The 24,174-nt window shown below is 38.4% G+C and overlaps 1 protein-coding gene across 1 annotated transcript in view; it reads left to right on the plus strand.

The window, feature by feature from the left end:
- LOC140227632 (IgGFc-binding protein-like) overlaps positions 1-24,174 on the plus strand; it is a 62,226-nt gene extending 38,052 nt beyond the window's left edge. The window contains exons 38-42 of the mRNA XM_072308050.1: positions 4,142-4,210; positions 4,568-4,639; positions 4,887-4,943; positions 5,383-5,454; positions 23,933-24,174. Of these exons, the coding sequence (XP_072164151.1) occupies positions 4,142-4,210; positions 4,568-4,639; positions 4,887-4,943; positions 5,383-5,454; positions 23,933-24,174 (512 nt within the window). The remainder of the gene's footprint in view (positions 1-4,141; positions 4,211-4,567; positions 4,640-4,886; positions 4,944-5,382; positions 5,455-23,932) is intronic.

The following is a 24,174-nucleotide window of genomic DNA, read 5'->3' on the forward strand; positions in this document are numbered from 1 at the left end:
CCCCATTTGAAGACGTCTCGGAAACCATGGAAACCACGCGCGAAGATATAACAGTATCCACTGGTCCTGGTGAAACGACCTCTGATATAACTTTTGTAGACACAACAACAACAGTAATAACGACAGAAAAGTCTGGTATTACAACAGAAGAGTACGTTACAGTCACGAGTTTCTTTGAAACCAAAGAGGTGACTTCACAGGTTTCTACCACCACGAGTGATGATGCTGGGACAGCATCGCAGGGTATAGAGACTTCACCATCAGGGTCTGTCAATGCGACTTCTTCCTTCACGAGCACAGTCACTGGGGATGTGACGATGGATACTGTGACGGTGACGCAAGAAATCACCGGTGAGTTTCGGTCTATCAAACTGATAGTGTTGATAATGACATATTTACGTGACGATTTTCGATGGAAACAGCTACATGTACAATATGTAGAGACTGTTTCCCGTTTCCCAGAGTAGATATTGATGCAACACTGCAGACCCTTCTCACAACTAAATGAATGCGAGTCATCATGTTATTATCGTTACCAATTACCATTGTTACCAAACTGAATAAGTATTAGCATTAGAACTGTTCGCTAAGTTTTCAAAATTTCACGAAATCTGCCGTGATCACATCGATATTCAAATGTTATTCGACCCAGAATGATACTGCTTCCCATATGAAGACATTATAGCAGTAGTGCTGTAAAAGCCCAGACATCGTCAGTTATTGGCGCTGATTTCTGATTCCTGGTGACACAGAAAAATAATCGATCAAGATTTCATTTCTATAGTATTTGGATAAATATAGATTTTCGTATGTTCCGCTGTGTTTATTTTTGAGCAGTTGCTGCTATACTTAAACTTTTACTTACATGTGTACTTTTTTTTTCCACAAGGAAATTTTATTCACTTAAACTTTCAGGTACAAAATAAATGTAACATACAATACATAAAGACAAATAATACAAAATTGACAGGCAGATTCAAAACGTCTAAATAATATAAATGCGATTCCAATTGATATTAGATACAAAACCTTTAGTTTTTCAGACATATATTCGTCTACTTTCTTCGCTTGCTTTCAAAATTGACAAAATTGGCTAAAATGTAGTGATTTCTTTTTTATTTCTTACAGAAAATATAAAGTATTTTGCATACAAATAAACCACGTTGTAACACTCTGGGGTTTCTGTAGATCCAGGTATAAAAGTATTTCTAGTAATTTGAGTTTGATTCTGTAACATTTGAGCAATAAACCTTTAGGTAACATCACATTCCCAAAACAAATGTGCAATTGTTTCTGTGAAGCTCGAATAAAACGTACAGAGGTGTGTGCCGGATAGTCCCATTGCAAAACGTAATTTATTAACACCAATATTTCTGTGCAGGATTTTGTACTGAAAATAACGAAGTCTTTGATTCAGGGTAGATATTTAAGGAACATTGTATATTTTAAACCAATCTAAGTTTTGGTTAAATATTTCTTCCCATTTCCGTTCTGATTTAGGTGGTGGAAATATCACATAATATTCGATGTATATATCGACATATCTTAGTTCTTTTGAACAAATTGTATATCGTATCTTCTTGTTGCGTCTGTATTTCATTACCATTTGCGGATTTCTTTTCAATATATATTTTCCATTCAAAGGGGATTGCATGAATAACTGATAAATACTTTTAAAAAAAATACAACAAACACCGTATTTAACCCAAAACTGTTCAAATCTTTAAAAAGATGAACTATCATCACTCAATAATTGTTTAATCTTTAATATACCCCTTTGAAAAATTGTTTTCTTAAACATAATATCATTATTTACACGAATTGATGAATTAAACCAGATTACCTGGTTTTTCACTTGTTCTGTGTATACGGATGAATTACGGAAAGGTATATATTCACACCAAGCCTTATTTCACGTATAAAACTGCGCAACAGCGTTACGATAGAATAATACCTGTTTAGTAATGTACAGTCTGTCACTTATGTAAATATACGTTTAATTTTATGCTAATGCAAGTTTTTGTTGGCTTTTTGTTTTTGTTCCCGCTGTAAAGAAGTATATACTTCGAATGATTCTTTATACGAAGCTGTGCAAAATGTTTGAGGACCAAAACATCTGTACTCCGTAATAAACCTTGGTAGTTGCTGATCGGACATAATTGAGCAAGTTCTTGCTGTAGAGACTTAACATGAATTAAACAAATCGCATTACTTGTGTTTGTACAATTTGTGCGAGGTAGGACCACGTGTCATCGCAGTTGATAACATGGTAAACCTTTGTACATACATGTACGTTATTACTGTTATTATTGGTCTGTACGGTACGTCAACTCATTTGTCAGTTGTGTATGCCGATTCATTTTCCGTACTTAAATTTCATGTTGGCTATGCGAAGTGAATAGGACATATCCGATCTGCTGCGAATGGTCAAAGAAAGAAGTCACTCTTTAAAGTTCAATGTCCAGTGTGAAAGTCATTACATTATAGCAAGGAAATGTTAGGTTTGCGATTCGTAGAACCTGCGTGTGCATTGCCGGGTAATCAGAATATAATCAGAATTAAACGATGTACATTGTATCAGCACTCTGTGTTGCTCCAAAGTGTGAATATTATAATACATCCAAAATAAGTACTGAGTTCAGACCCGTAACTAGGCTAGCAGCCCCCCCCCCCCCCCCCCAAAAAAAAAAAAACAAAAAAAAATGAAAGGGGGCTTAAAACCCTTTTTTGTCAGCTGGGGAAACCCGGAAGTGGCACGAGAAACGAAAAAAAAAATGCACGGGAGAGCCTTTTTTTTGGGGGGGGGGGGGGGGGGGGGGGCTTGTCAGCTGATTAGACCCGGAAGTGGTCTACTTTTTTTAATTCTGACCTCCTCCCCCGCCCGTAAAATCCTAGTTACGAGCCTGTGAGTTAGAAGAATAATTCGATAACCTGCTGTAAATGAAATGCGGATACAAAATGATGACAATTTGGTGTTGAATTCCGAAACAATCAATAAGTGTATTTTTTTTTTATATATAATGCCAAGCTATATTATAGTTATGTTAAAAACCAAATCAAATTAATGATGTAATGGTTGTACTGTTGTTTCCCCCCGTTCAATGGAATTACAGTTCTTGTACGTCTTTCCAGTAGTCTCAGATTTCAGCCGTGTTTCCGAAACAGCAAATGGTATCCTTAAGAGAAATGTGATACTTTGAAAACATTTCTTGCATGTCACATCTGTCTCCATGTAGCCATACATTCTTATCACCCACATACATCCCACACATTTTTGAAGTATTGTGTCTAAAATGTGGCATATAGTTTATCTAGATTTCACATGCAGGTAAAAGAATTAACATTCCAAGTACATTCATCAGTGAGCGTCATTATTGTGTAGACATACGATTCATGTAGGTAGTGGTGTGTTCGATTTTCGTAGTCTTGTAGTCATTATATTTGTGCATGTTTTGATTGTGCCCCACGCATCACATCATTTGCGATCTGTATTGCTGTGATTTTGATGTTATGTCTCCTCTTGACAGTTACTTTCTTTTTCTCCGAGACATGTCCATTCATTTTCTCCGTCTGCACGATATTTGCTTGTCATTATAAACATCACGATCTCGCGCGGAAAGACACACTTTCCAAGTTTTGATGGCATTTCATTCCGTATATTTCATTTTGGCATGCGTCATCGATTTTAGCATTTCCACGTATTGGCGATTCATGTTTTGTTCACACAATGGCAATAATGATAATGTGAAAAACGTACCTTCTGACATCAGAAACTTTTTTTGTTTTCATTGAAGCTAGCTTGCAATATCGCTTACCTGTGTAATGAAATATCAAATTTCATGCATTTTTCTTCGGCAGCGATGACAAAAAAAAAAGAAAAAAAAAGAAATAACAAACGCTCATGAAAATTATTATTACGCGAAGGTTCGATAGAGAAGATTTTCTACTGAAAAAAAATAAAACAAAAACAAATCCAGTTGATTTGATAGCTGAGTGAAAACCATGGCATGATATTTAGATCATTTCTTTAAAATCTTTGAAACATAATGTACATTTTAAGTCAAACAAGTGACAAGCAACAATCGACTTGCGTTATGCTTGTGGCAGTGACGAAATCATTCGATATCCAATTATTTTGCAGATATATTCACTACTGAAGGTTTAAGTACATCTATAACAACAGCAGGGCAAACAACAACGTTCTCTACTGGTAAGTTGGTGTATAACTTCGTAACACTCTGTTCACTTGTGTGTGTGGGGGGGGGGGGGAGTTAGGTATTCTTCAGCCAACATGGGTGCCACGGACACTATATCTATTTTAGATCTTAACCTATATATCATCATTAAAAAAAAAGATGTTTGACAATTAGTCATAACCATGTATTCGCCATCTTTTGCAGACGGCTTGTGTTTTCATTTGTGCGTGTGTGTGTGTGTCTGTGAAGGTTTTTTTTTTTCCCAACACGGTTGCTAACAGAATGGAAACAAGATAACGATGTGCTGTTGAGTATAAAGGCAAGCGTTTGACAATTAGTCATAAACCTACATTATTAATCATGTCTTGCAGACGAACTCGACACCACTGATACTTTGAATACGTCTGTATCGACAACAGGACAGACAACAACGTTCTCTACTGGTAAGCTGGTGTATGACTTTATCACTCCATTTTTATTTTTAGCTCTGTGTATATGTGGGTTGGTAAAATGGGGAGGGGAGTAAATTATATGTTTATACATACATACATATATATTGCCCAATACTATATGAGTGCCATCAAAAGAGATACGATGTGTACTGTAGTTCTTAACGTATCTCATAGTACCATATCAAGTTATCTGTATGACAATTAGTAATAACCATGCATTATTCATCATCTTTTCCAGATGGACTTACCACCATTGAGGACATAACAACATTCATGACGACAGCGCCCACTACCGGTAAGTTGACGTATTAAGTTAATCACACTCATTTCGTCCATTTTGTCTATTTTTAACGGGAAAGCTGACACCAGAAACGATATGCCTTGGTGGATCATAACGTGTGCTATGTAATGAAGTCATGAACAATTCACGACAACCAATCGTACTAAATTAATGAATTATAATTCTTTTTCCAGATAAACATGTCGCAACTGATTGCAGAACAACTTTTGTGACGACATTATTACAGACAACGGCACTTTCACAAGATTGCATAATAACGTTCTTTTTCCGTGTCTTTATTGGACATGAGCTTAACGAAGGAAATGTCATTAATGTGAACTATCACTATCAATATCATAGCGTAACAAGTCATCAGATCCCTTGCAATCATTCACAAAAACACACAACTGGTCATCGCGTTTAATACATCGTACGTTTTTCATTTCGTTTACAGATGATGTCATCACCACTGCTGATACAACCATGTTTGAGACGACGCCGGAACAGACAACGACGCCCCCTATCGGTAAGTTTTAGCTCCAGAACTTTTTATCATGCTGCCGTACTTATTTCATACCTTCTGCATGGAAGATGACAGATGTGGAGGAGAGTACTGTGAATTGTGGGAAATACAAAGCCACCAACGGCAGACGTGAGTAAGGAGCGAGGCATTCAGTGTCTATTCATGCGTGTTCTCTCACTTATCCAGTTGGTGGCTTTTACCTCTGAATTTAGAAATGACCATGTGTTTATCCTCCTTTTGATTCTTGGTCTCTGTTGAGTGTTGACATTAAGTGGAACTTATTTGCTCTCCTGGCGTGCATAATGATATCATATGATTGCAACTGAGTTTTGAGCGATTGCCTTTTTTTTTTTTCATTTAGTGCATGTAGTGTGCATGTCTCCTCCGAAAGACGACGATTGGGGATCGAAACTACCTAATGCCCGCCCTCTCTCTCTCTCTCTCTCTCTCTCGCTCTTTCTCTGTCTGTCTATCTGTTAATCTGTCTATCTTTCTTTCTCTGTTTATCTATCTATCTATCTATCTATCTCTATTTATATATCTATTAATCTGCCTATCTATCTTTCTCTGTTTATCTATTAATCAATCGATCATTCTTTATAACTGTCTATCCATCTATCAATCTGTCTATCTATTGTTTTCTGTTTATCTATCCATCTAAAAAATAAACTATTTCTGTCTATACATCAATCCCTCTCTATCTCTGTGTATATACATATCTCTGTTAATCTATCAATCCATCCGTCTATCTCTGTATATCCATCTGTCTATCCATCTATCTCTGTATATCTATCTATCTATCCATCTATCTCCATCTATCCATCTATCCACCTTTTATGTCTATCCATTTATCCATCTATCGCTGTCTATCCACCTATCTATCTATCTATCTATCTATCTATCTATTTATCTATCTATCTATCTATCTATCTATCTATTTATCTTTCTATCTACATCTGTGTTATATCCATCTATCTCTATATTCTCTATCTCTCAGCCTACCTCTGGTGCATTTTGTTAGACATGCATGATGCGTATCTTAAAAATATAATTGCCACTGATGGCATGAAATGTATAATTGTGGAATACTGAAATTATAGCCTCTATTCATTTTTAGATTATGCCTGCATCTTTGCACATTCAAACGTTCACTGGAGTTGTATCAGTCTGTGCTGCAAAATACATGTCAGTGTGAAATTAACCTGTGAAATGCGTGAGGAGTGGATTCCCTTTCCCCTTTATGCCCTTCCATGTCTCCTTTTGTGTCTTCTCATTACATCGGAGTAGAAATGTTGCATTTTTATGTGTTCGTGAGTTAAAAACAAAATTGGTTGCGTGCTCGCATGATGTGTTCGTGAGTTTAAAAAAAAAATGGTTGCGTGCTCGCATGATGTGTTCCCGAGTTTAAGAAATTGGATGTGTGTACGCGCACACACAACTAAGTGTGTATGAGTTGTTAAGTTCAACATTACGTACCTGTGGAACTCTTGCTGACTTACTCTACCCCCTCCCCAGAACGTTGATCTTCCATACGAAGCGGAAAGTAATCTATTAAGTGCCGTCGTGTACAGACCTTGAACGACGCTCGCGACAGAAATGCATTCATTTTCCAAATGCATTATGCATGCATCTTTTATAATGCTCTATATACGTATATTCATGTGTATACATTTTTATTAAGGCTTCTATTAATTTCAATTACGCAAAACGCGAGACTGTTGTGAATACATTGCAATGTCCTTGAGCAGTTGAATTGGTCTAAAATTAATATTAAGTGAATTCTATCGCGTATATATGAAGTAGCATGTTTCGTTTTTCCTGATAGCTATTCTAGGGCGATTTTTTTTTTTTTTTTTTTTTTGTCTGCGTGTCTACCCTGCGATATTTTGTACATTGAGTTCCGTTAGAGTGTTTATTTCGGGGTATCTTACCTCACATTACCACTTTTGGGCGCTTTACGTATATATGGCGTTGCTTACATCTATTGATTCTACTCCAATTCCAAATAGAGATACTGTATTGGAATATTTTTTACGTGTAAATACAGTCGCTCAAAAGCAGTAGTTTTGCTGAGAACGCATAGAAAGGATTGCTAAATCAATAAAATACGCCTATAAAATGCAAAGATTGGAGTAGATATAATAATACATGCCATTCTCCACTTCGATGCGCAAACATATTCCCTACGGTGCACTCGGTTACTAAGCAGTTTTTCCTCTGTATTCATATATCTCCACTTCATTCTGGCAATCATGAGGGGGGGGGGGGGCCCTTCATCCAAAGACTTCTACTTTGGCATTGTGTTTGCTCCATTCGCGTCGCATTTGCACAGCTATTCATCCTGGAATTATATTGTGTCATGCACGTTTTGTGCGCTGGACAGACATGAATAATAGAAATATGAAACGAGGTAAAAAAAGCGGAGAGAAAAATGAACCAAAACTGAAAGAATGAACTAAGATTTTTTTTTTTCTGTTTTGTGTACGGGCATATATGCCATGGGAACTATTTGGGCCGCGTATTTGCCTTCATCTTTTTTCTATTTAAATAAATCAAATCTTCGCTACACCATTTTACCTGTTTAGGTAATCAGTCATTTAATCTACCGACCCCACTGTTTCAGAATGACTAGGTGAGACTTAAAAGATTATCCCGAAAGAATTTCAAAAATATAATTTGTACGCGCTTCGAACCGTCGTGATTGTCAGATAAAAAAGAGGGGGAAAAAAAGAGATAATGAACAAGCTTCTCGACAGCAATTGTCCAAATCAAATCATGCAAATCTTGCTTACCTGGATTGTTAGTTTAAATCGATACGAAATACTGGGCCAAACATAAAGCAGTCACATTGATTTGCACAGGTATAGACAGACACAAATAGGAGCCAAAAACGGGGGCAATACGTACAGCGTATTCGATGTGTACGGACAGTCGATTTCAATGTGAAACTTGTAATACCCAGCAATCGTTTATCACTATCGTCACCCATCTATCTCTACAGCAATAAACTCTTTGGCTAATCACAATTTGGAGAAACGCGTACAACAGTGTGGACGGCAGTAAGATGTGTGATTGCTCAAAATAATGTCACTTTTGAAGACACCCCCTCAAACACTAGAGTAGGTTTAGATTTTTCGTTAGTTGCTCGAGAGGATAGTGATGTGTGAAACATGGCTTATGAATACCAAATGTTGAGAATAGGCAAACTCATTTACTCGGAAGTATAACGGCGCATAAAAACTAACTTTCATTACAGTATCGCGAGACTTAACGTACATTTGCCCATCCTTGTTGTTCTATCTCGTTACATGTCCTGCAGAAATACTGTAGAGTCAGCTGTTAGAGTAACAGTGAAAGCGCACATTCACCCGTTCATCGGCGAGATTCATTGATAGGCCGTCGTTATCGACGAACCTTTCAAAGATTAGAGCTTCAAAAGGAACTCGGGCAATTAAACAGAAATCAATGCGACCACTGTGTACCTATATATCAATCATTGTCTGGCGCCATGTTATGATAAAATCAAACAATGTCACCTTCCCAAACAAGTGTAATGTTATAAAGAAAAAAATTCGATTGCACCTTTGAAATTCTGCTTCTCGTGTCCTGTCTCTCTCATTCAAGTTAATGTTTTATTCCCGAACAGATTACTAGTATAATGTAGGTGCCCTACATGATACTTCTAATTGTGTTTACCTGGACAGGGGAGCCCTGATTGTGAGAACATTTCACAATATGACGGACACAATAATGTTAAATGTAAGCATGCACATCATGATCCATTTTCTTGATTATTATTCTGCTTTTTGTATGTGTTTGTTTAGGGGAGGGTGCTGGGAGATAATAATGCAAACTTATGGCGAGAGACAAGGGACCTAAAATGAGATGATGTGTCATGCAGATTGTCACTATCATTCAGTAGATTTGGTCATTTACATGCGGGGTAAACTTAAATTACCATCTCCCCTTTTTTCGATGCCATCATCACTAAAATGTCATTCTGATATAAACTCGCATTCGCTGCGATATTGGCGTCGTCTCGGCAATGCATCAAAGATGGAGTGTGGGGTCGTGATGTTAACATGGTAACTCGCGTCAATATGACTTGTTGCCTTGACAACTACCGCGATGCCAGTGTGTAGACTTAAGCGGGGATGTCGCGACGGAACCTGGTATCGCATTTCACGAAATGATAGACATCTAATGAAGATAGCTGGGCAAGATAAGGTATCAAACTCCAGTACGGTTCATGCATGTGACATTTATATTTGGGATATCATGTTTTAGAGTAAGGGTGCAAAGTTTTTCCCGCCAGGAAATTGCGTTTGTTTTGATTGATTCTTTTGAAACTCGTAAATGCTGTGCGGAATACACTGCTTCATTGTCAGAGTTGAAGCTGTATTCTTTATTTATTCTATCAATTTCTCTAAAATTATCTGGAAAGTTTTAGAAATTTAATCTAATAATAGGAAAAGTCCGTTTGGTATCACAATGGAGAGCAGTTATTATGTTCACCCTGCTTTACATTGCCAAATAAGATTCTAAATGAAAATGCTAAAAAGTCACACATGCAGATATACATTTTATTTCACAATAAAAGTATCTTGTCTTCGAAGAAGAGTAATCAGTATTTGAAGTGGCGGACAAAAGGGAAACTCAGGCGGCAAATATTCTCTTCATACGCTCCAATTCATCAGCACTTTACATCATGCCTGGACACGAGGCGTGGGTTGGATCTGGGCGGCTTTTCCGAGCATCGCGTCACACGTAACATCCGGGCCATCGACTGATTAGTCGCGAGGGTTGGGGGCAGATAAGAGAATATCGACAAAAGTGGCGATATTTTGTCCGGGCGACCTTGTTCCAGTTTCCCTTTTCGCTGCCGGAGGATCGACTGCTGTGTGTGAATGGTGAAAGCGCTCGGCGCGACGCAAATTATAATTGGTGCATCTCATTTTGTCATTACGACAAAAGAAAATGCATTCTATTCCCCCGGTCTCGCCTAAGGACGAGAAGATTTTTCTCCTTGTAAATGCGGACAACCACTTCCCAAAGAGCATGGATTATACCAAACATACTTAGTGCATGCGTGTCTCATTTCGGTCTTCTTTCTAATCGTAGGAGAACCTAGAAGGGATATTTGCAATGAAATCAGATGTCAGGCTGACTTTTGAGAATGTCATGTATTATTCTAAACTTACTTAACTTCAATGCATCATATAAAGATATATCTGCGAAAGTCTTTGCCATCCTCATAATTTACAGATCCCCATATTACATTTGTTATTAAAGCACATAGCTCAAACTTACAACTTTCATACACGCAGAAATGCCAGGTGATGGTAAACAGCAGTTGAGGCGAACGTCTCTAGAGTCATGGGATAATAATGATCTTGATTTGAATGCTAAATAGTAATTGCATCACAATAACTATATTCCTACTTTAAAGGGAAAATGCCCTGACATTCATCACCATGCGATTGCTATTGAAGGTATGCGATTTTTATTCAGTACAAAATCCCAATCTGTATAGTTAAGTTGAGATACTATAGTACAAGTGTTCCACGTTATTAAACTTCAAGTGAATTCAACATCCTTGACAGTAATTGATAAAGATTAGTTCAGATTTATTCAAATCATAGATAACGTGGAACAGCCAAGTGCCTGAAATTAACAGCAATATTCGTGAGAAATTACCGCAAAGCTCTCGGTAAACTTTCATTATCAGTGCACCTTGAAATTTGGCTTGCTTGATATGGCGCGAGATAGTGTATACTTAAGAGCGATGACTCCGCGACCTTTGACCGTGTTTATTATTCATACACTACAAAACCGTAAGTGGAGGGGAGGTATTGTCAGCCTTAATCGACTAACTGTGCCGCTGAGATTCGTTTGGGGTTTCGTTATACTAGTACTTATTTTCTTCAAGAAAATTTTATAATTATGTTTTCACCAAATATGATTTTTGTTAATATACCAGTGAAACCCTCCTCTGTTGTAATGCGAGGAAGTCTTGTTGATACGAGCATGACTGTGACAGATCCAGAAAGGTCCGTACAATAACTTTGTATACTAGTACGTTCAATACAGGTTTGCGAATGCCATGTGTCTATGTCACAGAATTCAGAGAGCGTGGAAATGAGTGGTCGCAAGCATGAACAGACAGCGGGAATGGTATTCTATTACATCGAATGTATGAAAGCCTCCGTGCCGTCCAGATCAGAATCTGATTGGTCCTGACCCTGTCCATTTTAGTGTGTAATGTCTACGAAAATTCGTAGAATATTGCAGAGAACGGGTTTATCATAGTGAGGTCTCATGAAGTTAAACAGAGCAAACTGCAATGCAGCGGCAATTAATGTGCGATATTTTATACCAATCCTCGCACGTGATGGGGGAGCGGATAGGGGAATCTTCCCCGGAGCATTACATTCAGTGACTGAGAAACTAAAAGTTGCGCGACCTGTGTCAGGAGGAGTGTATGTTCAAGAGAAATTGTGCTTGTGACAAGTGGGTGACAATCTTACTTTCTTTTTTTTTTTTTTTTGGTATGGTTGTTTCCAATCAGTGCACGTATTTATTGTTACATAAGATGCAATCGAGTTGAATTGAAACAATGAATATTCTCGACATTGTGAATATCCAAATTTACATTTTTAATTCTGATGAGAATATCTCAAATGGTATTAGTCTTCATGTACCGTTTGCGTGACAGTAAATTGATACATGCAGTGTGTCAAAATGCTTCGCATCATAGTATGTCAGTTTTAGCAACATGAATGTCCTCATGCCATAGGTGTAACGTTACCGGTTCCTTATAATGGGACTAATGCTCGCCTAAGGCAGTATTCCCACATAACACAACACGATTGTAATTACTATACACCTGCGCGCCAAAATGCACATCACGTGCACAGACAGGGAGCCGTTCCCGTGTTCACGAAAAATGCGTTGCTATGCCAGAACGCCCCGACCTGACTGGACTATTCACCCAAAGCCTTGCCCTCGTACAGGTGGGCAACGGGCTTTATACGGAGGGGTGCGGCGTTCTAGACGGACACACAAAGGACCGATCATTTTACGGTAGCCGATCACGTCTGATGTGGCCCAAACTTGTGCATTACAATCAGTTGCTGTCGGCGGAAGAGAAAGAATTGCGTATGAATTGTTGAAGCTAGTTAAGAATTTGCCGGTAAACATTGTGCAGATTTTTAAAATTCCCCGTATTGTTCATGATGTCATAATTGTGAAACTAACTATTTGTTCCCTTTTGAAAGAATTATCATGAGATATTAAACTACTCAGGGGAAAACTGACTTTAACTCAAAGATGACTGTCTGAAGGACAGGCTTCAAATTGACGTTCGGTCGCAGCTTTTTTACGTACATAAGCAGTGGCTGTAAGTTTGTCCTAAACTTTAGGTCTAGACTACTTTGTGCAGCACGAATTACGACTGTTTCGTCAGTTTGGTATAATATGCCTGTTATTCAGTATATATTCTAATGTTCTTTACAACTCTTTAGATTAGTCTTCTAGTCATTTTTTAAAGGAAAAATAGCAAGTAAAGATAGTACGTCGAAATGCCCAGTCTATAAGAGACGACAGTTGGAAATGTATGTTAGTATCGGAACACTAAGATCAGTCCAATAAGAGTGCAGAAACTGTTTAGCACGAACATGCGTTGTCACTCCTCGCGTCAGAGAGGGAGAGAGAGAGAGAAAACACACACACACACACGTTAGACTGCAAGTCACCTTTCAGCTACTAGTCCCTGTGCGACGTCTTTAAAAAGGGTTGGTTCGAATTCAACCAGCTGCAAAGTCACATTTACCACGAAAGAAACCGTCTTTCAGCCATGTCTCTGCTGCCGCGGGCGAACATTTTGCACCAGTGGTTTGTAATGAACTTGATTGATGGGTAGCATAGAAAACGTTCGTTTTCATTTCTCAAGCGCCCGCTTTTATCAATGATGTGTCGACACTCTGCATATAAATCGTCGTACTACACCTTTTATAGGAACTGGGGAATAATTGAAAGAGACATTTTCTACCAATCATTTGAATCCAGTCCCCTGAAGTGCTAATTTTTTCTTTTCCTGTATCACTACACAAGGCCCTGACTGTAAGGTTGTTCAGATATGGGATTTTCCAACAAACTTCTGTTCAAAATTTTATTGTACCGTCAGGATTTCGCCCATTCTTAACTTCGAGATTCATTTCAGTGCATTTATTCCGTTATCTTTTCTTACAAGCTTATCGGTAATTACAAACGTATACTTATCATCTTGTAAATCAAATTAATGGCCACAGCACAACTCATCGCAGTTGGTATTTTCCTTTATGGCGTTGTCGAACTAAAATAAGTTACGAAGTTTATTTAATGAGGTAAAAAAACAAAACAACGTTTATAAAGAACCTCTGTACGGAATGGACTATGTTAATGTTAATAATGCTTGATAGTTGACGGAAAGTGAATGGACTGATAGCTTTTAAGTTCGTGCAGAAGGAAAACTTGAGTGAGCTGAAGGAGAGCTTTCTGATATTAAATCACTGATAACTAATGTATTGACGCATCGATAAAACGAGTCCATTTCAGCTCGCTTGTCATCTGTCTGACGTTGATTAACTTTATAATCAAAGTCTCAACTCAAATATAATTTCTTATTTGGACTTGTGTCATGTACCCCAAGTCTTTTGCAGCCTGACATGGTAATTATGATGATTGTCGGAGTTTCGTTTTCATGGTAGAGAGATGAGACAAATTTGTGATAATTCTAAACAGTTACATTGATACAAATTGATTGGGAATATTATTTTCAGTTTTGGCTTTCATTTCTCTCTTTGCACGTGCAGTGCTTAATATTTTAACAACAAAAAAATTGCAATATAACGCCGGTATATGGTTAACTTTGCTAGCTTTTCAGTGAAGGGAATTTCTTTCAGCAATTTGGGTTCTAAGGGGCTTGCTTGTTGCACATCATGGGCTCGTTGGGTTATGCGGTCCACAAACGTGTATTTCTCACTGTGCCACTATAATGTCTGCAAAACCACACGTATGCTATTGAATGAAAGAGGGAGAGGTTGGGCCCTTTTCCTCCTAAAAAACAGCCCTTTCACAGACACACCATGCAGCTACTTGTTTGTATTTGAACTACAGTAAGCTGCTTAGAATTTTATTTCTGTAATAGAATACGCAGTTGCTCCCTTTGGAAAATCGCTGCATTCAATATGAACCTTTTATGCAACGCATTATGTGCGGTTAGAATCTGCGCCCTGAGGTGGTAAGGGGTAGGGTACAAAAGTTTTTTGAGGGAGCAAATCTCTACTTGTGTGACGTTGAGACAGGTTTTTTTTTTTTCTTTTTAAGTATCCCCAGGTAGCTGCATATAGCCGTATGTGATTCACGTTTGAGGAAGTGGGCTTTGGGAAATCCTAGCAGTAAATCTGTATACCTCCAGGAATTTTTCTTTCAAACGGATGCAGTACAATGCGTTTAAAATTCGCCATGACATTCAGATTCTCGGCTCATTTGGAATTCATTACTTTGAGTATGTTGGCCTAGTGTATAGATAGGTATGTCATTATACGTGGGAGTTAATATCTTAACAAATATAATTGACCTCATGTTAAAATGTATTTACAAGAAAAGGTATGACGAGGAAAAGTGTGTAACAAAGAAAAGTCTCCTAAATGAGCTGTAAAGACACAGTATATTGTTATCATCATTGAAAGAAAAATGCAGTTTTGGATGGATTCATTTTTTTTTAATGTCATTACACATTAATTTGTCGAATGACGCGAATTTATTCTAAACTGTTTCTATATGTTATTGATTCTTTACAACCTTTACAAGCTGATGGGGGTTTTATATACCGCAAAATATACACAAACGACTTACACGATTCACTGAATGTGAATAATCAGTTCAGTTTATCAAAACATTATTTTTGTGTTCCAATACGTTAGTTATGGTTATTGATTATTAATATTGCATTGATTTGGTCAATTTTAAACGACTTGTTAAAAAAATATTCGTATTGCATGGTTTAAGAATTGTGGTTGATTTCCAATCTACTAATGTTAATGTAAATCGAGATAAAGATAAACGCTATACTTCATGATGATAGGATATGGAGTTGATGTGCCATGATATTAGTGTTTCATGTACATTTTTATGATGCTTTGTTTCGTTTTGCTTTACTAGTGTCAAAACTAGCTGTATAATCATTGTCGTGGTTATTTCATTGAGTTTGTAACCTCGATAGAGCAATCACCATGGTATTGACGGTCAAAGAGAAAACACACACACACACACACACACATTTTTTTTCCTTGATATTTATTGATTTCATTCAAATCATTCGTGAATCAACCCATTCTGGGTATAACATGTACAAAAACAGTACAAATACAATTCAGAACACAAACAAATCCATTTTTCCATTAATACTGCAAAAATCTCTCGTCAACATAAATAACTCGATAATGAATTAATCCCACTGATAATACGTCACGGGAAAATATTTACATATATACCAAACATATTACCCTTGAATATATTGAATCATATAACTCATACTCACTTACAAGAGCATATACAGTACATAAAAACGAAAAACAAAGCAAAAAAATACATTATACAAATCTAGACTGAAATAATTCATAAAAACCCAAACCAGCTCTTCCCCTCCAAACCAAAACAGATCTTCATCTTCATACACACACATCCTTACGTCCCCCCCCCCCACACACACACACGCACACTCACACTCGCAGACAGTGTCGAGAATACATACCGGCAAGATTACATCAACTGCTATTATTATGAGCCGCATGCTCATGCACTTGCAATCACTATTGTCTAGTGAACTACTGATAGAAATTGTACCTGTCTGTGCAATCATCGTCAGCGTTGGATTTTTTTCTGTTTTATCTGTAGGATGACTAAGCACGTTATCTCGACCCCTATGGCATTGTCTAATTATTAAAACTATGTTTACTTGCGTGCTGATTTGTGATAGTGCTGCCTAAATCATACCTTGATTATTCAAACGTGTGAAAAAGCTGTACAAAGTTTTCAAGGAACGGAGATCAAGAGCTTGTTGGTAGAGATAAGAATAAGATCTGGGTTCATTTAAGTGCGGAAACGCGAACTGCGGCTATTAATAAAATGTATAAGTAGACTACAAGAGCGCAACGGCAAAGCGTATACCACCTCTAGTCAGGTATTGTGTGATGATTGCCCAGCGATTTTCCTTTTATTACGAATTGCCATGGCCTCAGTCGATGAATGCTTGAAATCACCGTACGTGAATTCAAAATGTCTGTCCTACCCACGCAGCCTCCCCTTCCTCTCACTGAATGCTTGTCTCGTATAGCCTAGTTGCATTTATATCGACACAATTAGAAGTAGACCAACGACAAAGTAAAAGCTATATTCGTCACGTGTTTACGCCGTCATAAAGCGCCTTTATTAAAGTTATACAGACATTATTAAGGTTATACAGACATGATTTCTCTGCCGTGATGGCCATGACGGTTACTTAATATAATTTATACAATCAGTTGAGGCAACATCGTTGACCATAATGTCACATGTAACCTGTGACAGTCATTTTTTAATCTTTCCTGTATGAGGGGATTGGACAGAAATTTTCGTGTACTTAACTGAATTCACTAATGCACAGGTATCAAAAACTGTCATTCGACAAACTGCACATCAGACTTACAAGATTTATTGCGTTTTCCATGGAACTGGCGAAAGATACTGCTACGTCTATTGCCTCTTCATTCTGACTTACCGATATATTAGTTACATTTCATTTTCCCGAGTGTCCAACTTCGCGAAAGTCTTAAACCTATGTCATATAAAGACTCTTGCGTTTTAATCTAGCGTTTTAACTACATTTTATAATAGGTAAAAATAGAAAATTCGTTTGTGCCAAAATGTTTAAACTTTTCATTAAAAATGTTCAAACGCTCCCTCATGAGAATTTTAAACGAAAATGTGCAGAAGTTTTGAAACCTTTGAAAAATATGTTAGGTGGTAAATCCTGACAAACGTTGACGGTCCACTTTAGATATTTTCCTTCGTGCATATAGTACTTATGTCATGATGCCGACGTATCGTGTATAGTGAACGCAATATTCGTCTCAAGAGAGTAAACGGAATCAAAAAGGTGGAGAAATTTAATCGACACACTGAGCTTGAAAACCATGCACACAACATCATTTATGAAAGACTCCTAGGCTAGAAAGTATAGCGAGCCACGGTAGATGTGAAACAACCGGTCCATGTAGTTTGGTAATAGTGATGTCAGAGCATGCGATAGGACCGAATCTAGACTAAAAGTGATCCTTAATGAGAAAGTCCCCCTCTCCCTCCCCAAATAAAAAGAACACCACACACACACACACACACACACACACACACACACACACAAAATGCGTTGAAAGTTCATCCCGAATTCTGGAAATAGGCATTTTTTTTTCTTGGTTAAGCTCTCATGATAGAACAAAAAAGCTAAAGACAACGAATAATATAGAGTTGAAAAGATCCCACATTATTCATGTTATTATTCCCTCTGATTTTCAAGCGGAAATCAAGATTCCAGATTAACAGTGATATTCTTCTTGTAATAGATTGGAGGGCTCCTCTCACCCCTCTCCCCCCCCCCCCCCTATCTCTCTGTCGATTTCCTCCTCCTCCTCGATCATGTCGATGTTCGATGTTTGAAAGCAGCTCACGGCACCGCTACCAAGTGTGCTCAGATACGAGAGCGACAACGTGTCCACTGAAGTACACTTGGTGGCGATGGCACATGCTGCGTCGTGTGAGAGTTGTTGGCTCGCGGAGAATAGATGATGGGCTCTGGCGGGGAACCGTCCGTAATTCCTGCATTTATAGTCCAAATCTTGCTCTGCTGCTTCCTGTGCATCGTGCTCCGTGATCCGGGAAGTGAGGCCAATGTCATTTTGCGTGTATGACACACCACAATAATTATTTTGTGCGCACACAAATTACTGTGCGTTAAAAAGTGTACAACTTTTAGATAAATCATGTCTAAGCCCTTAAACAGCCAAACTTATATGGAAGTAAAGTGAAATGACTTACAATTTGTAATGGATAGATGAATGATCATGCCTTCCCGATATAACATTTTTCTTGTTTGTATATTGTGGCTTGTCTACAACTGACGTAGCTTATTTCAAGTAAATATTTGAAGGTATATTGGAACTTCTATTTTAGAGGCAATTGCTTGACTTTTTGAGAGATATGTATGTTTGAGATAGACTCCGAAGCCATCGACATTTACCGCGTAATTGTTGTGTACTAAAGGACAGCAAGTGACTAAAGTCCATGTGATAAATCACGTACTTCAGTTAAGATCCCGCAGCAATTGATAACAAGCGCTATAGTAAGACAATGCGATTCTGTCTGACCTCCGATAACGCCACACTCACAAAAAATATGTTTATCGTGAGCAAACATCTCGTTTGTGAGCTTTTTCAGAGTATGTGAAAGGAAAAATCAAATTGTACACCGGTGAAACTATGTAAATTAAGGTTCGTTCAGATTCATTAATCATAAGTAGATCTTATTGTGTGTGTGCGATCGCTTATAGTCGCTGCACTTCGGTCTACCCTTGAGGCTAGTTAGTATTAAAGGACTCTGGAATATGATATCATAAAGTTTGAAATTGTGAAAGGAAGCCGAGTGATGTGCAGTAATGATAGATACCATGCAATTTGTGCATGTTCCGTCGAACACTTCCCTTTTGGTTACAGCTCAGAAACACTGGCTTCACACTATCATTAGCTCCATTATTGAAAAAATCACAGCAGTAAACCACGATGTTACCCCCGGGCCCCGTGTTTCTTGTCCTCATCTTCGAGAGAGAAGCGGAAAACTGAAAACTCATCAGGGTCATTTTCGGTGTCTTTTCAATAAAGATTGCCTCTCCCACGAATGCTAACCAACTGATATGGGCAATGTGAGACCAAGGGAAAGAGGAACTGGAGTGAGGGAAAAAAATCTTTGCAAAAGAAAATAATCAATCAAAGGATCTTACCCCGGAGCAGAAAAGGGGCACCATATTTGTATGGAATAGACGAAGAAAGAATCGAACCAAACCCAAGCTCAAAATACGTGGACTCGTTCTAGCATGACGCCACAAAACGTCATTCTATTCAGCGATTTTTTTTTTTTTTTAAATTTCTCTCTCTCTTTTTTTTTTCTATGTGCGGAATTGTTTGCTGCTTCGAGGCGGAATGGGAGCGAGGACTTGCCGTTTGGTGCATTCTCTCTGGCGCGACGTTGCATTGTGATGCCCTGTTTTTCTAGGGGGATGTGTCCCCCCTCCCCCCCCCCCCATGCCCTCTATGCCGGCATAATGGTAGACTATCCATGCTGTGCCCCTGACCTTATATCGCCACTTCAGCCGGACTATGTTTTTTTCTCTTTCTTTTTAACTTCACTGCCTGTAGGAGATCGCGGTTTGTGGCTATACAGTGCAGCAATGTACAGTACGACGCATATAGATATTACGAGAACATTTAATAACGGGTACCATGCGTACATAATTCCCAGAATGGGATGATTATAGAACCTTGCGTTGTCATGTTGCGATTTTTTAAGTACCCAGCACCACCAAACTTTGTATTCGGTATTTGATATAAACGTGTTATATTTTAATTCTCACTGTGCTTGCTAGGATAGGTTGCCAAATCGTGACTTATCGAAATTCACCGAGAAAATAATTTTCACGAGACCTTACGGTGCACTCATGGACCATTAAAACGTGTGCTATAATATCCAGTAGAAAAAATTGTTTTTTGTGTGTCAGGTAGACTTTATAGGGCATAAGTATTTCATATTGAAGTCAAGACAATGGATTGATTATTATTTTTCGTTCAGCAATGCTACCATACTCAGTAGAAAATATACAACAGCACATTATAGTTCAGATAAACTGAGAAACCAACAATCCAACTAGCCATGGTATACAGTTATGAATTAGCTGGTTAGAAACAGTTAGTAGTTTTTAGCTTGTTTATCCATGAAGATTTTATTCCTATGTTTTCTTTATAAAACAATTGAAACATTAGCTCATAAGTTACAATATAAAAAAAAAAAAAAAGGGAGAGAACTAGGCAACACTGAAATACAATCTCGCTATGTCACCTGAATCGGAAAAAAAAAAATCTGAGTCAAGCGGTAATCATACATTTAATTCTAAGCACATAATTTTTCTTCGGATGTGCCGGCATGTGCTAATTATAACTGCTGCCGCCGTTATAATGATGTTTCAACCTGCTACGATTCCCTCGCGGGCTGTCCAGTAGATAGCTTTCGATCGGTAAAATGGCGCCACTTGGCGTAGGCCGCACGCGGGTGGGGCGATTCCTCACAAAAATAGCTAACAATCAGAATAGCGTCTAGAATTCGTTTTTACCTTCGATGATTTTAAAAATCTAAATCAGAATTGTAAGCGTTACATTAATTCTTACACCATCGTTGTCATCAATTACTGACAAGCAATGAGTGAGCAGCAATATGCTAAACTTACAAATGGCTTTCTTGTCAAATCAATGTGTGATCGATGAAATGAATGGTCGTGAAACTCATGTGGTTTCTGGCTAATTTTCGGCAAAGCTCGTCTTATTCCCATGCCGTTTACATTTAACTATTGCCATTAAGAAAGAAAAAAAAAAAGAAAACCTAGCATGTTTCAAGTTAGATAAAAGTGTATATCGGACATACGTTTCAAATACAGACCTAATAGGAGAAAGAGGCGCGCAAACTGGATATTGCACAAGTTAGTGTGTCTTCTGTCTTACCCTGGCTTGCTCCCGTCGATGGCGCACACACAATGCTGTCGGGTGTCGGGCACAAATTGGTAGTCAAAATGGCAGACGGGTCGAGTATATATCGCACGGGGCTGAGCAGTCAATAGAAACATTGCAAGTCAAGTAGGCTTGGCACTCTGCGATTGGACGAATCCGTGTGTGCACAGTAATGCGTATGCGTATGAAAATGATATCCAGCTAGCGCTATTGTGAGTATGACCCTGCCGCAGCCTCGAAGTGCAAACAATTGGAGCCAAATAAAAGAGAAGAAAAAGAGGAGAGAGATGTAAAATTGAGAACCGATGAAAAAAAGAAAAGAGCTGCATTGTCTGTGTTTGCTCTATTGCTCGAAGGCAAACAAAGGACCTTTGGCTGAACTTGAATTTGTGACAATTTCTCTCCGTCTCTCCCCATGCATTTTATTCATGGCGAAGTTCAGAGTGGCACCACAGTCTTTTGTTGGGTGAGTTTTCTCAAAGGGGGAGCTAGGCGAGTTGCGTGTGACACATATCTCCTTTTTTAAATGCAAATTCTTGGGAATATGGCACCCTCTTCTACCCCCTTCTAAGGTGGGACCGGTGTCCAGCCGTTCGCAGGCTTTTCGCGCTCGTATCGCAATAAGAATGAAACTCCACAGCAGACTTGCATCTATATATGTGTGACTTAAGCGAATTAAGCGCCACGCAGGTATTGCTTCTACGTGAGGTTTCTCCACAACGCCATTTCCCTGCTTGCTGTTTCCTTCTCTCCTATATACCTTTATGGAGAGTAGCTGAAACTGCCTCAAACACGGGCACCATCGCTATCTTGTCCAATCAGGACGAGCGGTAGGCAGGTAGGACTGCATCGTAAATTCAATTCAGCAAGTCAAATTTGCTCAGCAACTTCTGCGACACAATGCATCCTTGCGCTCTTCCATTTTTTTTTTCGTTCTCTTTAGTGCCTCTCCCCGCTCTTTTTTCTTTTGTTTCTGTCATTTTCTATCTCTTTCTCCCTCTGTCTCTCCCGTTTTCTGTGCCTCTGTATCTTCACCTCGTTGAATAGCTTGCCGTGCATCACCTATATACCGTCGCCTGCTCCCAAATGGCGCTCCCTTTCGCGCATGCTATCCCAACATCTTCGTCACCCGCGTGTACGTCAATTTGCCTTTTCCCGCCATTAGTCAACACGACCTGCTAATTTGTCACGCGCGTGCGTACGTACGCCCGGGTCAACCAATATCGACCCCATTGTACCCATTACTGAATATAGGTGTGAATGTGTTCACCATATAACAAGAAATGACCGATGTGTTCCACGAAGTCCGTCAGAAAATAAGCTTTATAAGTATATTTACTAGAATCCCATTTTCTGCGCTCAATTTTCCAATTGTTTTTAGATAGACAGAGAAGAATCTAGACTTTTAATAGTTAGACTTGGCATATATTGTAAATTAGCGAACACAAATCTTGGTGAGCGTTTTGGCCCATTACGTCTGAAACAAGAAAATAAAAGACAAACTATATATCTAACATATATTATATTGACATAATTCTTTCATGACTATAGTCAATCTAATTTTTTTAAACGGCTGGTTAGATCACGAACTATTCATAGTTCATAGAGATAGATAGAAAGATAGATAGCTAGCTAGCTAGCTAGCTAGATAGATAGATAGATAGATAGAGGGGGGAGATAGAGAGAAGGTGACAGTCCAACAGGCTTTAACTTTTTTTTTGCAAGGCCAGCTATCTTCGGCCGAATAAAGTATAGCGTGCTCAGAGCAAATTTTGTCATAATATAGCCTACTACATCACCCCTATTTTCTACTTGATGAGATGCCGAATTTCAATAAGATCACTTCTTAAATACAAAATATTATTGATGTCAAACATTTTTCATGACTGCACTAAGACACTTTCGATGTGTGGTTAGTATTACCTGTTTCTCATCTCGATGATTTCAGATTTTCTTTCTACCTTTTACCAATAGAATTTGCTGTGTTCAGCACATCTTTAGGCGTCAAGTTTGTCCCCCCCCCCCGCGATAGATTCTTTATCATATGAAGATGTTACATAATTGTTTTGTTGCTGTTCAGAAATGTATCCAAGCAATGGCGCTGTTTACCGTCCATATTGTTTTTGCATGCATACTTATGCTTATTGAGTATGTTATTGATTATAATGTTTATTGACACGTTAGCGTGTTTGAATGTCTGCTTGTCGTACACGAATTTGTCAGTTGATAACGTAATACTGCGTGGTGTGAGATAATAGTGTGCGATGATCAGTTTGTGTGTATGTTTGAATGTGTATTAGGGGTATACTTCTCCATTTAACGAGCAGTGTCAGTTACGTTACTTTTGGTGCGTGATATCTTTGTGAAATTCGGACAGTTTACGTATACTAGTTTGTAAAATAATAAGCTTACGGTATGCGGAAAATACATAAACGTTTTGCAATATAACTTGATACTGTCGTCTCTCCCCCCCCCCCTCTCTCTCTTCCTCTCTCTAACTGGATTTCTTCACATTCTTCTTGACAAGAATATACAAGCATATAAGCACTAGCATGAAAAAAAAACACGAATTTCTGGAATGCTTGTTCTATTGCAAATCACATTACATTTTGTTTCCTACCCCGCCCCTGTTTCAGAAACATCCACCTGCCGCGTATGGGGAGACCCTCATTACGTTACCTTTGACTCGAAAACCTTCGACTTCCAAGGACAGTGCAACTACACCCTGGCCAAACTCTGCAATGACTCGTTAGTCGATGACGATCGATCACTCTTCGATATTGTCATCGATAGCCAGCCGAAAGCTTCGGCCGGATCAGGGTCATATCTGAGACAGCTTTACGTGAACATTTCGTCCACAGTGAGTATCAAATATTAA

Source organism: Diadema setosum, chromosome 4 (genome assembly GCF_964275005.1).
Source record: "Diadema setosum chromosome 4, eeDiaSeto1, whole genome shotgun sequence".
NCBI lineage: Eukaryota > Metazoa > Echinodermata > Echinoidea > Diadematoida > Diadematidae > Diadema > Diadema setosum.